This window comes from Rhinoraja longicauda, chromosome 14 (genome assembly GCF_053455715.1).
Source record: "Rhinoraja longicauda isolate Sanriku21f chromosome 14, sRhiLon1.1, whole genome shotgun sequence".
Taxonomy (NCBI): Eukaryota; Metazoa; Chordata; class Chondrichthyes; order Rajiformes; family Arhynchobatidae; genus Rhinoraja; species Rhinoraja longicauda.
The window spans coordinates 11,595,230-11,610,639 of NC_135966.1; the positions used below are offsets into that span (position 1 = coordinate 11,595,230).

The window sequence follows — 15,410 nt, forward strand, 5'->3', positions numbered from 1 at the left end:
CAGTTCATTATTGCTAATTCAATATCTTTATGCTCCATACGATTCCGGAGAGGCAGTCAGGCCGCCAAGGACAAAGAGATCCCAGGCGAGAGCGCGGGTGGGTGTGGGGCACCAAGAACAGAGAGGGGAGACACAAAATGCTGGAGTAACTCAGCAGGACAGGCAGCATCTCTGGAGAGAAGGAATGGTTGACGTTTCGGGTCGAGACCCTTCTTCAGACCAAGAACAAAGGGGGACCTGACGGTGGGACCACCACAAACAAAGAAGTATGGAGGGGGGAGGGGCGAGGGGGGGGGGGGGGAAGAGGAAGGAGGGACCTATCTGGGGTGGGGGGGGGAAGGGGCGCCGAGAATAAAGAGGGACCAACGGGACTCTAATGAGTACTTTTGTGACTTTGTTGGCGCCAGATAGGAGGCGACTCTTTGCGCACTTTCTACGCTGTATGCAAAAGAAAGGGATTTCATTGTCACGTGTGACAATAAAGTCTCATTGCATCATTGAATCCTAATTTAATAGTCTAATGGGATCACCTTTATCGCAAATGAATAAAGGCCCATCATTTTCACCAGCCGAGAAGAACCAAATAAGCTACACAGCGAGAGCTCCTGCGGATCTTACTAACAGTAAGAAGGATCTTGGACACATGGAGAGGGGCAATCTAATGGAGCAGCAAGTTGGGGGTCACCTCTCTGGGATCCCTCTCCCATGTCTCCATTGGCATCCTGAGTCTCGATCTTCCCCCCTGATCTTCCATCCCTGCACGGTCACACACGCCCTCCGCCGCCATATCCATTCTCTGTTTCAATGGGAGATCGCTGAGGAAACTCCACTACATATCCACCTTGGGTCTGAGATGCATCAGAACTCAGCATTTATTCAGTGGGCCAAGTGAGAAGTTGTTGCTAGCTAGCAAAATTAAACCCCCAGGCCTCTTTTGTCATTCCTTCGAAAAAAAGGCAAGATTTGGTTAAGTTAATTAATGGTTTGTAAAGCCTTGAAGGAATTCATTCTGTGAGTTGAAAATTTGTTCACTCGCTGACAGCGAATAAAAGATATTATGTCCCAGTTATAATAATAACTCAGGGTATGAAAATGAAAAAAATAAATGCTTCTTAGAATAAATAATAATGGAAGTATTAAATAGCTCCTCACTCTACGTTTTCGTAAATAAGGTGCTAATACAGACCGCAGATACCATGTGTAGGAAGGGACTGCAGATACTGGCATATATTGAAGATAAACACTCATATTTTGCTTGGGCAGCTTACAACCCAGCGGTATGAACGTTGATTTTGCTCATTTCAAGTAACACCTGCTATTCTCCACCTCCCACCCCCCGTCTCTCTCCCCCTCCTCCACCCTAGTCATCCTACTAGTGCCACTGTTCGCATCCTTGTATCCCTGTCGTTAGCACATCTGCCCCAGCCAACAATGGGCCATTGTGGACTCCACCCTAGTCATCCTACTAGTTCCACTGTTGGCATCCTTGTATCCCTGTCGTTAGCACATCTGCCCCAGCCAACAATGGGCCATTGTGGACTCCACCCTTCCTGGGGTCATCTGTTGCCGGCACTGTTTTGGTCTGGCCTTCTCTATCTTTCAGTCTGAAGAAGGGTTTACCCCAAAGATCTACACCGTATGCTGGGGTAACTAGGCGGGTCAGGCAACATCTCTGGAGAAAAGGAACATTTGATGTTTCGGGTCGGAACCCTTCTTCAGACTGAGAGTCAGGGGAGAGGGAAACTAGAGGTATGAAAAGGACCAAAATGTCACCTATTCCTTTTCTCCAGAGAAGCTGCCTGACCCGCTAGGTTACTCCGGCATTTTGCGTCTATCCACAGAAATGTAATTGTATAGTAAAGCATGAATATAGTACTAAGGCGAACTGTAACACAATACACATATGAGCTGTTCACGACAGTGTAAAATATATTGAAAGTTCATGACTGACTTTTGTTCACTAAATACTTGTTTCCAAAGCCATATTTGTGTATGGTTTATCATAATGTGAACAGACAAAGCCCTGATACACACTACCCAAGAGGTTTAGACTTGTATCTGTAGCAAAAGAGGGAAACATCAAGTAAGCTATTGCAGATTGGAATATTTAACTGCTCCAGAATATTTATTTGGGCATAAAATGCAAGAATAGACAGATAGCCATAAAAAATTCAAAATGAAATATTGCACTGAAAGGTAACATAATATAACAAAGGAAACTTTATCCCATCCAGTGGTCTCCCATGGATCATAATTATACTGTTCATCGTGTTTGGCATGGAAGGCAAACAGAGGCTTTGGTCAATGTTGTTTTATAACCTGCCTACATTGTCCCACTGGAAACCTCATCAAATCTAAATTTATCATGCCATTCCACAACTTGTGTCTTAATCCACAATTTCCTTCTTCATACGAGAGAAATGCAATTATCACTGCAGATAAATGTTGACTCAGGAGGAACAGTAGATCAACAGCTCCCTTAACAATTTAGCACAGCGTTGCAAAATGAGCGCTGCCATTCAATTGCTGATGCATTACCTAACGATTTGCTCAGTTTTCTCGCCCACCACCCGGCTTGTCTCTTAACCCACGCTCCCGTTGTGCACAGTGATCTTTCCACTATGAATGAATTGGCTTTCTGCTTAAATCGTATTTGCTTAGAACATATGATGAGCGTTTGACGGCACTGCGACTGTATTCGCTGGAGTTTCGAAGAATGAGTGGGGGGGGGGGGGGCCTCATTGAAACGTACAGGATAGTGAAAGGCTTTGATAGAGTGGATGTGGCGAGGATGTTTCCACGAGTGGGAGGGTCTAGGACTACAGGTCATAGCCTCAGAATTAAAGGGCGTTCTTTTAGGAAGGAGATGAGGAGGAATTTCTTTAGTCGGAGGGTGGTGAATCTGTGGAATTCTTAGCCACAGAAGGCTGTTGAGGCAAAGTCAGTGGATATATTGAAGGCAGAGATGGATAGATTCTTGATTAGTACGGGTATCAAAGGTTATGGGGAGAAGGCAGGAGAATGGGGTTAGAAGAGAGAGATAGATCAGCCATGATTGAATGGCAGAGTAGACTTGATGGGCCAAATGGCCTAATTCTGCTCCTATCATTTATGATCTTGTGAACACCTTTGCTTAACTCGTATTTGCTTAAGGGCAGCAAGGTAGCACAGCGGTAGAGTTGCTGCCTTACCACACCAGAGACTCAGGTTTAATCCTGACTATGGGTGCTGTCTGTACAGAGTTTGTATGTTCTCCCCACCACCGTGTGGGCTTTCTCCAGGTGCTCCAGTTTCCTCCCACACTGCAAAGACAGAAAGGTTTGTCGAATAACTCAGCATCATCTCTACAGAGAAGGAATGGGTGCATTTTGGATCGAGACCCTTCTTCAGACCCATTCCTTCTCTCCAGAGATGCTGCCTAGCCCGCTGAGTTATTCCAGCATTTTGTATCTATCTTCGGTGTAAACCAGCATCTGCAGTTCATTCCTACAGGTTTGTAGATGAATTGGCTTTGGTAAAAATTGTAAATTGTCCCTAGTGTGTGTAGGATAGTGTTAGTGTACGGGGTCACTGGTCAGTGCGGACCTGTTGGGCCGAAGGGCCTGTTTCCGTGCTGTGTCCCTAAACTAAACTCTAATGTAATACGGTTCCTACTAATTCATGTTTACAATAAGTGAGTCACGCAAAAAATCAATGAATTCACCTTGAATACTGATGCAAATGTTCAAGCAATACTGGATTACTGTCTTATCAAACTGGTGAAACAAATTGAAGAGCAGATCCATCCTTAACCCTTGGAAATAGCACCACATCAGTCCTTGGAAACAGCACCTCACAAGATAATGAATATATCTTGTCAATTAAGCTAATGCACATTTTGTTACTGGTTTCAATTATTGAGATTAGAACAATGCATTCGATTAACAATCATGAAGCCTGCCAGTATAATCTTTGCCAAGGAAATATAGAAGCACATGTTCTCGTAGAGTCATAGAATCATAGAGTCTCACAGCATGGAACTGGTAACTGCTAACCATCATCAATTTAGAGACATCGAGTCATAGAATCAAAGAGTTATACAACGTGGAAACAGGCCCTTCGACCCAACTTGCCCACACCGACTAACATGTCCCATTTACACTAATCCCACCTGCCTGCGTTTGGCCTATATCCCTCTAAACCTGTCTTATCCATGTACCTGTCTAAATGTTTCTTAAATATTGCGATAGTACCTGCAGCTAACTCCTCCGGCAGCTCGTTCCATACACCCACCACCCTTTATGTGAAAAAGTTACCTATCAGGTTCCTATTAAATCTTTCCCCCCTCACCTTAAACATATGTCCTCTGGTTTTCGATTCCCCTATCTCTGGGCAAAAGACTGTGTGCTTACCCGATCTATTCCTTTCATGATTTTGTACACAATGTTCTCACCATTGATCAATAAATTGTTGAGTTCAGACTATTCCAGAGGAGAGGCTTGTACTTATAATTGGAAAGTTCCTCCATGACACTGGGCATTCCTAATCACCTGGGAACCCTCTTACCTGCAGAAGTCTGCAGTCAAGATCCTGCTCCAAGTTAAAGTGGTTTTGTGAGTAGGCAAAAGGTGAGTTTGGTGAACATCAGTGAACATCCAGACCAGGGTTTTCAGTTGCAACGCAAAGAAAATAACTTTAGATTGTTCTTAATGGATCTTACCACTGATGGGGAAAAATGCACACTTAAGGGCCTGTCCAACTTAGGCGATTTTTTAGGCAACTACAGGTGACTAGGCTGTCACCACACGGTCGCCGGGGTGTCACCTGGATGGTCATGAGTCGTCTCCAAAGAGCCGTAGCATCTTTCTGGTCGCCGCTGGATTTTCAGAATGGTGAAAAAATTTTGGCGACAGTGGGTTTGACGCCAATGAGCGTAGCTTGACGTCTCCTGACGTAGGTGCTGTCGTAGGTTGTCGCCAGATGACGTAGGCTGACGCCAGTGCTGACCGGTGAATTCCATGTGTGGGCTTGATCTGATCACCCATCAGTGCAGGTTTTGTATGTTTTTGCACTTGTATTCTGTTTAAAGTTTGAATTTTAAAGTTTGAAGTTTGAGGTTTATTGAAATTTATTACAATATTTTTGTTGTATGTTCTTAGCAACTTTTTTTTTTTAATTGTTTGTTTGAATATCAATAATGGAAATTCTTGACATTTTGACGGAAAATTGATGTATGAAGTTATTGTATTTCAGTTTCTCATGGTATCCCTTTCAAATAGTCATGATGCAGAATGATTGGAAACCCTATTAAGGGGTTGGACACGTTAGAGGCAGGAAACATGTTCCCAATGTTGGGGGAGTCCAGAACAAGGGGCCACAGTTTAAGAATAAGGGGTAGGCCATTTAGAACTGAGATGAGGAAAAACTTTTTCAGTCAGAGAGTTGTGAATCTGTGGAATTCTCTGCCTCAGAAGGCAGTGGAGGCCAATTCTCTGAATGCATTCAAGAGAGAGCAGGATAGAGCTCTGAAGGATAGCGGAATCAGGGGGTATGGGGAGAAGGCAGGAACGGGGTACTGATTGAGAATGATCAGCCATGCTCACATTGAATGGCGGTGCTGGCTCGAAGGGCCGAATGGCCTCCTCCTGCACTTATTGTCTATTGTCTACCATAGGGAAACTGGGTGAAACGTGAATTGTCATCAGTTGTCTTCAGTCTTTAGGGTCGTAGCTTGTCGCGGGTGGACGCAGGTTGACTTCGGTTGTCGTAGGCTGTCGCCTCTGTGGTGGTAGGTTGTCGTAGGTGCGGTCGTAGGTGGACGTCCGACTCGCGACGATTGGGTCGCCAGTTGTCGGTAGCTTGCCTTAACTTGACGTCGACTAGGCGGTAGGTTGTCGTAGCATGTCGTACTCGTTGCCGTAGGGGGGGTCCAGTCGCCGGTTTTTCGGCGACCTGCTACGACTATGGCAGTCGCCTAAACAAAATCGCAGAGCTAAAATCCACAAACAAAATCCTGGCATAGGTCCCCTGGCGGTCTGGGTGCTGGAGGATGAAGTACAAGCTTAGGTTGACTGCGTCATCCGCTGATCTATTTGCCTGGTATGCAAACTGCAGGGAGTCCACCAGGGAGTTTATGATATTTTTCAGGTGGGCGGGCCAGCACAAGTCTTTCAAGTGTCTTCATGATTACAGAGGTCAGTGCGACAGGCCTGTAGTCATTAAGACTAGTGATCCTTGGCTTTTTGGGTATGGAAACAATAGTGGAGACTTTGAAGCAGGCAGGGACAGTGCAAGTTTGCAACGACTGATTGAAAACGTCTGTGTAGACTGGTGCCAGTTGTTCGGCACAGAGCTTGAGGGTAGAGAGGGAAACATTGTCCGGTCCTGGAGATTTCCGGCTTTTCTGTCTCCTGTATAGCTTTTCCATCTCCTCAATTGCTATTGTTAGTTTAGTTTAGTTTAGTTTAGAGATACAGTGTGGATTGGGCCCTTCGGCCCACCGAGTTCGCACTGACCAGTGATTCCTGCACATTAACACCACCCCACACACACTTGGGACAATTTTACCTTCATACCATGCCAATTAATTTACAAACCTGTATGTCTTTAGAGTGTGGGAGGAAACCAAAGATCTCGGCGAAAACCCACAAGGTCACGTGAAGAATGTACTAACTCCGTACAGACAGCACCCACAGTCGGGATCGAACCCGGGTCTCTGGTGCTGTAAGGCAGCAACTCTACCGCTGCACCACCGGGCCACCACCACGGTAGGTTGCAAGTTACTTGTTTTTGGAAGAATGAGAGACAGCAAGGTAATGAGATTTAGGGAACGGAAGACACAGGTTTGAGATTTGAATGGGCCACTGTTGCTGAAGCAATCATATTTGTAAATATCACCAATAATTAATCTGGTCTAACCGCAATGATGCTGCAGCCAAGAAAGCACACCACACCCCTACCCCATCAGAAGCCTAAACAAATTCAGCACGTCTCCAATTATTATTACCATTTTCCACAAATGCTCCACTAAAGCGTCTTCTCTGATGCATTGCAGCCTAGTATGGCAACTGCTCTACCCCAAGACTGGAAGATATTGCAGAGAGTTGTAAACACAACCTGGTCCATCATACATACAAGCTTCTCTCTCATAGATACCATCTATGTCTCACGCTGCCTCATGAAAGCAGCCAACATCATCAAGGACCACTTACACCCCAGCCATTCTCTCTTCTCCCCTCTCCCATCAGGGAGAAGATACGAAAGGTTGAAACCATGTACCATCAGATTCAAGAACAGTTTCTTCTCTGTTATTAGACTTTTGAACAGACTTCACATATGATAAGATAAATTCCTGATAGAGTCATAGATTCATATAGCGTGGGAACAGACCCTTCGGACTAAATTGCCCACACCGACCAACACGTCCCATCTACACTAATCCCACCTGCCTATATTTGGCCCATATCCCTCTAAACTTGTCTTATCCATGTACCTGACTAAATGTTTCTAAAACATTGCAATAGTGGCTCTTACATTAAGCAAGTTTGGCCACCCCTGCAATAGTACCTGTCTCAACTCGTTCCTCCAGCAGCTTGTTCCATAGGCTCGCCTACCTTTGTGTGGAACAACTCACCCCTCAGGTCCCTATTGAATCTTTCCCCTTAAAGTTATGTCCTCTGGTTCTCGATTCCTCTACTCTGGGCAAGGGACTCTGTGCTTCATTCCTCTCATGATTTTGTATAGCTCTATAATATCACCCCTCACCCTCCTGCGCTCCAAGGAATAAAGTCCTAGCATGTCCAACCTCTCCCTATAGCTTAGGCCCTCGAGTCCTGGCAACTTCCAATTTACCTCAGAGTGAGCCTTATATTTTTTTAATCTGCATTTTCTCTGTGCCTATAACACTACATTTTGCACTCTGTTTATTTTCTCATTTGTACAGGTATAGGAATGGTTTGTGTGGGTAGCATGCACAACAATGTCTTTCACTGTTCTTTTAGGAAGGAGATGAGGAGAAATTTCTTTAGTCAGAGGGTGGTGAATCTGTGGAATTCTTTGCCACAGAAGGCTATGAAAGCCAAGTCAGTGGGTATTTTTTAAGGCAGAGATAGATATATTCTTCATTAGTACAGGTGTCAGAGGGTATGGGGAGAAGGCAGGAGAATGGGGTTAGGAGGGAGAGATAGATCAGCCATCATTGAATGGTGGAGTATACCAGATGGGCCGAATGGCCCAATTCTACTCCTATACCTTATGACCATATATCTGCATACCAGACAATAATACAGCAAACCCATACCAATTTGGAAATGACCAAGAGACCAAAATTGTAGCGATGTAAATAGTTCGGAAAATTGTAAGCATGGGTTGATTTGAAAAGACAAAGAGATCTGGCCCGTAGAAGGATTGAAAAACAAAAAATGGAAATGTTAAAATCAAGACATTGCTTAATGGAGTTGGAATTAAGATCAAGGGTGATCGTAAATGGGAGTCGATTGGTCATGGGCACCTTGTGCATGCATGTTGGATCATCTCAAGTTTACAAAACGGTCCAGTGTTGCTTAATTTCCCTTATCATGTATCGATACACTGTAAATGGCTCGATTGTAATCGTGTATTGTCCTTCCGCAGGCTGGATGGCGCGCAACAAAAGCCTTTCACTGCACCTCGGTACACGTACACATGAACTAAACTAAACTGAACTGATCTGTGGATTGGACAAAAAAAACAGAATAGTCAGGTCGTGGGCTTAAAAAAAGAGTTACCGTTAAAGAGTTTAATTGAATTCGCTGAATACTTAAACGACCTCCTCCTTGTTAATTTCGACCAAGACCTATCACGTTAGGAAATTCCACTCGTTACAAAGAGCTCCTGGGCAATGTTTTAGTGATCTGCACTTGAACTGAATGACCGCCATTGCGTTTCACAACGAGTTAATTCAGCCAGAAGGAAATATTTTCAAGTAACACTGTGGCAGGCGCGACATTATTGTGTGACTTCGCGACGATATTATATGAGTATGTTTTGGCAAAAGCTCGAAAGATAGTGTGTGCCACTCTCAGCGTCCAAGCCCCTGGCATTTTGGATCGAAAGCACTGACGACCACTGATTTTACTGGAGATATAATGTAACATTTCAACATTTACATGTATTTTTGTAGCGAAAATGCCGCCTGATAAGACAACGTTGACCAGTTTCTGCCCTCTGAGCTGCCTATTTCGCACTGATGGTAAGAGAATATCACATTGCAATAAACTCACTTGTCCAAGGGAAATCGCATGAAGAGTTGTGCAGGTACTCGGCTAATACTACACAAAACTTTTGTCAGGAGAAGACACAGTTCGTCACTGCTCCTTGCGGCTGTACTGGGTGAACACGGTTGAATCCCCGACGTTGGAAGCACACAGACGGGAGGTAAAACCTGGTTTTATACGAGTTGCTGGTATTTCAAAGCAGCGGTTAGATATATTCTTGCCTTATTGTGTGGATCAGACAATACCACCCCCCCCCCCCCCCTCCCCAGGGGCCACAGTTTAAGAATAAGGGGTAGGCCATTTATAACTGAGATGAGGAAAACCTTTTCAGTCAGAGTTGAGAATCTGTGGAATTCTCTGCCTCAGAAGGCAGTGGAGGCCAATTCTCTGAATGCATTCAAGAGAGAGCTAGATAGAGCTCTTAAGGATAGCGGAGTCAGGGGTATGGGAAGAAGGCAGGAACGCGGTACTGATTGAGAATGATCAGCCATGATCACATTGAAGGGCCGAATGGCCTCCTCCTGCACTTATTGTCTATTGTCTATTGTCTAAATCAAGGCAGGCAGCATAAAATCTAGTAGTCAGAATGGCAAACCGTGCGCCAATTTAGGAAGTTAATACTGTGTATCAGTGCCTCCACTTACACTCGCTGCCGTTCGACAGTGTGACTCATAGAAACATAGAAAATAGGTGCAGGAGTAGGCCATTCGGCCCTTCCAGCCAGCACCGCCATTCAACATGATCATGGCTGATCATCCAAAATCAGTACCCTTTTCCGGCTTTTTCCCCATAGCCCTTGATTCCTTGAGCCCTAAGAGCTAAATCTAACTCTCCCTTGAAAACATCCAGCGAATTGGCCACCACTGCCTTCTGTGGCAGAGAATTCCACAGATTCACAACTCTCAGGGTAAAAACGTTTTTCCTCATCTCAGTCCTAAATGGGCTACCCCGTATTCTTAAACTGTGACCCCTGGTTCTGGACTCCCCCAACATCGTGAACATTTTTCCTGCATCTAGCCTGTCCAATCCTCTAAGAATATGTTTCTCTAAGATCCCCTCTCATCCTTCAAAATTCTAGCCAATACAAGCCCAGTCGACCCATTCTTTCATCATACGTCAGTCCCGCCTTCCCAGGAATTAACCTGTTGAACCTACACAGCACTCCTTCAATGGCAATAATGTCCTTCCTCAAATTTGGAGACCAAAATTGCACACAATACTCCAGGTGCGGTCTCAATGGGACCGTGTACAACTGCAGTAGGACCTCCTTGCTCCTAAACTCAAATCCTCTCGCAATGAAGGCCAACATGCCAATTGGCTTTCTTCACTGACTCGGTGCCGGCGCACGAAAGGGTAAAGAACTGAGCCACTCGCAAGCTGCAGGAACGGCGGGGACAGACATTTCTGACTAGTTTGGTTTTTTGGCTGCCTCGTTTTTTTAACGTCATCTTGCCCTGTAAATGGTGCCCGTTCTTGGCGCTTGAAAGCATGACAGAACCAACATGTGCACGCCTTGGACACAGGCAAAGTCCGGCACAATCTGTCCTTTAACTCTGTGCATTATCGGCTCCGTCAAAGAACTGCCATTCGGCCGTCATTTGCTGTCCACCTGACATCCGTACTAGCCCCGTTCGCCATTAAATACTATAGCAAAATTACAACGTGTCTTTAGAGTTGCTCGAAATGGACGACAGAGAAGTTTGTGCTTAACTCTTCTCTGCCGTCCAGAGGGGTTTGTGTACACAGTCGGCGCGGGAGGAGGGAGGGAGGGAGGGAGGGAGGGAGGGGAACGTTTGAACGTTGCTTCCGGGCATAATGGTTTGTTCAATGTTGGATTTGTTAATCGAAACGTGGTCCATCGTGTCGGCTCAACTCGGTCAATGGTGAACCGTGGTCGGAGAAGGAGTGTACTCGTGTTGGGTGGTGGGTGTTGGGAGGTGAGTGTGTGGGGGGGGTGGGGGTGTAGCGAGATGTGTTTGAGATGGGGGTGGGTGTGGTGATGGTGAGAGGGGCGATGTGGGGGATGGATCTGGATGTGGACGAGATGGGGGTGGGGGTGGGGGTGGTGGCGTGGATTGAGGGGCTGGATTGGGAATGGGTGGTGTGGATTGGACGTGTTGGGGATCGATGAAGGAGGTGTCTAGGTAATGGGTGGCGAGAGTGGACAGGATATTTTGGGGAATTGATGGTGAGTTTGGGTGGGATGTGGTGCGGCCGAGTGGATGGGGTGTCTCGGGGATGGATATTGGGTTTGGGTGGGATGTGGTGCGGGCGAGTGGCTGGGGTATCTCGGTGGTGGATGGTGGGTCTGGTCAGGATGTAGTGGGAATAATTAGAGGGGGTGCCTCGAGAACGGATGTTAGGTCTGGACGGGCTGTGTTGGGGATGGGAGGCGTGGTGTGTGGAGGATGGGTGATGGGGTTGGGGGGGATGTTGGGGATGGGTGGATGGGGTATGTGGAGGATGGGTGATGGGTTTGGGGATGTGTTGGGGGTGGTGTCTAGGAGGTGGATATTGGGTTGGGGGTTATTTTTGGGATGGGTGGTGTCTGGAGGATGGGTGGTCGGTTTGAGGGTGTGTTGGGGATGGGAGGGGTGTCTGGGGAGTGGGTGTTTGTTTGAGGGTGTGTTGGGGATGGGAGGGGTGTCTGGGGAGTGGGTGTTGGTTTGAGGGTGTGTTGGGGATGGGAGGGGTGTCTGGGGAGTGGGTGGTAGGTTTGGAGGGTGTGTTGGGGAGGGGTGTCTGGGGAGTGGATGTTGGCAGTGGAGTGGATGTGTTGGGGATGGGGGTGGGGTGGTGTAGATCCCCCATTGAGCGGTGGGTGTGAATGGCAAGGTGTTGCTGGGTGGGTGTGGAGACCAGTGCGGGCTGGGTGTGTGGAGGCTGTGCTGGGCGCCAGGTGTGTGTGGAGTACTGTGCGGGGTGGGTGCGGGCTGGGTGGGTGTGTGGAGGCTGTGCTGGGTGCGTGGGGGCTGGGTGTGTGGGGGCTGTGCTGGGCGCCACGTGTAAGGGTGCGGGCTGGGTGTGTGTGGAGTACTGTGTGGGGAGTGTGTGTAGTACTGTGTGGGCTGGGTGTGTGGGGGCTGGGTGCGGGCTGGGTGGGTGTGTGCGAGCTGGGTGTGGGCTGGGTGTGTGGAGGCTGTGCTGGGCGCCAGGTGTGTGTGGAGTACTGTGCGGGGTGGGTGCGGGCTGGGTGGGTGTGTGGAGGGTGTGCTGGGTGCGGGGGGTGCTGGGTGTGTGGGGGCTGTGCTGGGCGCCAGGTGTGTGTGGAGTACTGTGCGGGGTGGGTGCGGGCTGGGTGGGTGTGTGGAGGGTGTGCTGGGTGCGGGGGGTGCTGGGTGTGTGGGGGCTGTGCTGGGCGCCAGGTGTGTGTGGAGTACTGTGCGGGGTGGGTGCGGGCTGGGTGGGTGTGTGGAGGGTGTGCTGGGTGCGGGGGGGGCTGGGTGTGTGGGGGCTGTGCTGGGCGCCAGGTGTGTGTGGAGTACTGTGCGGGGTGGGTGCGGGCTGGGTGGGTGTGTGGAGGGTGTGCTGGGTGCGGGGGGGGGCTGGGTGTGTGGGGGCTGTGCTGGGCGCCAGGTGTCAGGGTGCGGGCACCGTTGTACTCACGGTAGAAGAGGTACTCCGTGTAGCTGCTCCACGCCCTGTCGTCGGCCGCCTGCCCGCACGCCGAGCCGGTGAGGGAGGAATTGGTGCCGAGCAGAGTGAAGCCAGCCTCGGCCAGTGTGTCGAAGGCTCTCTCCAGTTGGCGGTAGCGGAGGTAGAAGCGGGACGTGTACCTGTCCGGGGTCCGGTCTGGGTCCCTGCTTTGGTTGACGTTGTCCCCAAACACCTCCTTGAGGAGCCCGACGCGCCCACAGGTGAGGATGCGGGGGACCCGCCTGAAGAGCCGGGCATCTCCCTGCATGATGTCCCGTCCCAACACACAGGAGCCCCGGTAGCCCAGGGTGATGAAGCCGGCCCGGCGCTCTGCCGTCTGGCTGACTGGCCGGGGGAGGTCACTACCCTGAGACACCTCGTCCTGGTCACTGTGTGATGGATCCTCCAGGCCTGGGCTGGGGCTCTGCCTCTCTTCAGGGCTCAGCATCCTCACCAGGTCCGGCAGCTGGAAGAACTCAGCCTCCCGCCTCAAGCGCATCTTCTCCGGGAACAGGTCGGGCAGCACCACCGAGCGGTCCCGCAGGTAATCCAGGATGTATCGGAACAAGAAGCCGTCCCTGTCGATGAAGAAGCGCCCTCGGTTGTCCCGGGCCAGGTCGGGGCCGCCCGAGTTCCTCTTGTGCCCAAACATCCTGCCCAGGACCGAGTTGGGCAGGTTGGTCAGTGTGGACAGCCTGGTGAAGTAGACCTGACCTCCCACGTTCAACTCCACCACCTCGGGCAGAGCCTCGCCGCCGCTCTCCTGGGTTGACACGGCCACTGCCCTACAGTTGGCATTCACAGCCATCTCCACCAGCCCTCCCTCCCCGCCAGCCAGCTGGTCCACACCCCTGCTCTCTGCTCCCTGCAACGGCCCAAGTGGCCGGGTTCTCCCCACCCCTCCTCTCCCCTCCCCTCCTCTTCTCCCCTCCTCTCTCCTCTCTTCCCCTCCCCTCCTCTCTCCTCCCTCCCTCCTCTCCTCCCCTCCCTCCCCTCCTCTCCTCCCCTCCCCTCCCCTCCCCTCCCCTCCCCTCCTCTCCTCTCCTCCCCACCCCTCCCCTCCTCCTCTCCTCTCCACCCCTCCTCTCCCCTCCTCTCCTCCCCTCCCCACCCCTCCTCTCCTCTCCTCCTCTCCTCTCCTCTCCTCTCCCCTCCTCTCCCCTCCTCTCCCCTCCTCTCCTCCTCTCCCCTCCTCTCCTCTCCTCTCCTCTGCTCTCCCCTCCTCCCCTCCACTCACTCCCTGCCGGTTGCCGCGGGCTCGCTGCGAGCCCCGCTCTCCCTTCCCCACCCGAGGGCTGGGGTCCGCTGGGGCGACGCTGGAGGCTCGGGTAACCTCCGCGCTAGGAGCTGCTTTCTCCCGGGCTGTTCCTAGCCCGCCGCCGGCCTCGTTGATCTAACCTCCCTGTGTCACATCTCAGAGAGGCACAGAGAGAGAGAGAGAGAGAGAGAAAGAGAGAGAGAGAGAGAGAGAGAGAGAGAGAAAGAGAGAGAGAGAAAGCTGCTGGGAAGCGAGTCTTACATCATCTCCCCAAGAACTCACACCGCCTCCTGTCGAGATTCACTTTTATAACTTGTGGGCTCGGGATGAATCAGGTTCACAGGCAAAATAAAAACACCCTCTCTCCCTCCCTCTCTCTCTCTCCCTCCCTCTCCCTCCCTCCCTCTCTGTGCTCGTTCTTGGCTTCGGCATCTCTGGCCACTTTTGGACTTGGACACTTTCAGAGACTCCGCCTGCCACCCACCCCACCCCTCCCCGTCTCCATCTTGCTGGATTCCACTGAGATTTCTCCACCACGACCACAGTTATCATTGTGCATCAAATGCCCTCCGTCAGAACCACGGTCTGGCCTTCACCCCCCCCCCCCCACCCTCCCCTCCTCTGGCTCCTGTGGATCAAATCCATTAAGATGCTGCGAGATGTATTTTAGTACAGGTGGAATAAATGATGGGATAAAGCTGTAAATGTGCGGGCGAGGTGACCCGGCGATCAATAAAGGCTGATAATACCAGTCTACGCCAAGCAGTTGGACGATTCAGAAACACGACGAGAGGTATCTTGTATCCAAATACCATGGTCGCGCATGAAGTCAAAGTTTGGACCACGGCCGACACAAATGGTCCCATTGATCGGAAACGAGCTTCGATCGCCACGTTAATGGGTGTGAGCAGCGAGGAACTGGATTGCTACTGATATTGGGAGCAAATATCATCAGAGCGAGTTAAATACTGGAAAACTAGAAGTGCGTAATTGGATCCAAAAATCATTCAGGCAGCGCCTTCCTACACTAGTAATCACACACGGCGGCTAAAAATAGAACGATTAAATATGTTAAACGATATAGGATTGACATTTTTCCTTCTCGAGAAAAAAAAAATTAAACCATATCCTAAACAACAAAAAAAAGCACATTTATAACTAATGGTTATCGCAGTTAATTCAATTGCGTAAAATAATCCACAGAATTCAATCCTTTTCCTTTCAGAGAGCATGCATCTCTCGAAGCTATTTCATATTTCAGTGGCTGTTTGGATCAGGAAATG

The 15,410-nt window shown here is 49.5% G+C and overlaps 1 protein-coding gene across 2 annotated transcripts in view; it reads right to left on the minus strand.

Annotated features, from left to right (window-relative positions):
• Positions 1–13,743, minus strand: part of LOC144600050 (BTB/POZ domain-containing protein KCTD16-like) — a 178,413-nt gene extending 164,670 nt beyond the window's left edge. For both annotated transcript variants that reach the window (XM_078411409.1, XM_078411411.1), the window contains exon 1: positions 12,840–13,743. In XM_078411409.1, coding sequence (XP_078267535.1) covers positions 12,840–13,677 — 838 coding nt within the window. In that variant the 5' untranslated portion in view covers positions 13,678–13,743. The remainder of the gene's footprint in view (positions 1–12,839) is intronic.
• Between the last annotated feature and the right edge of the window lie 1,667 nt (positions 13,744–15,410).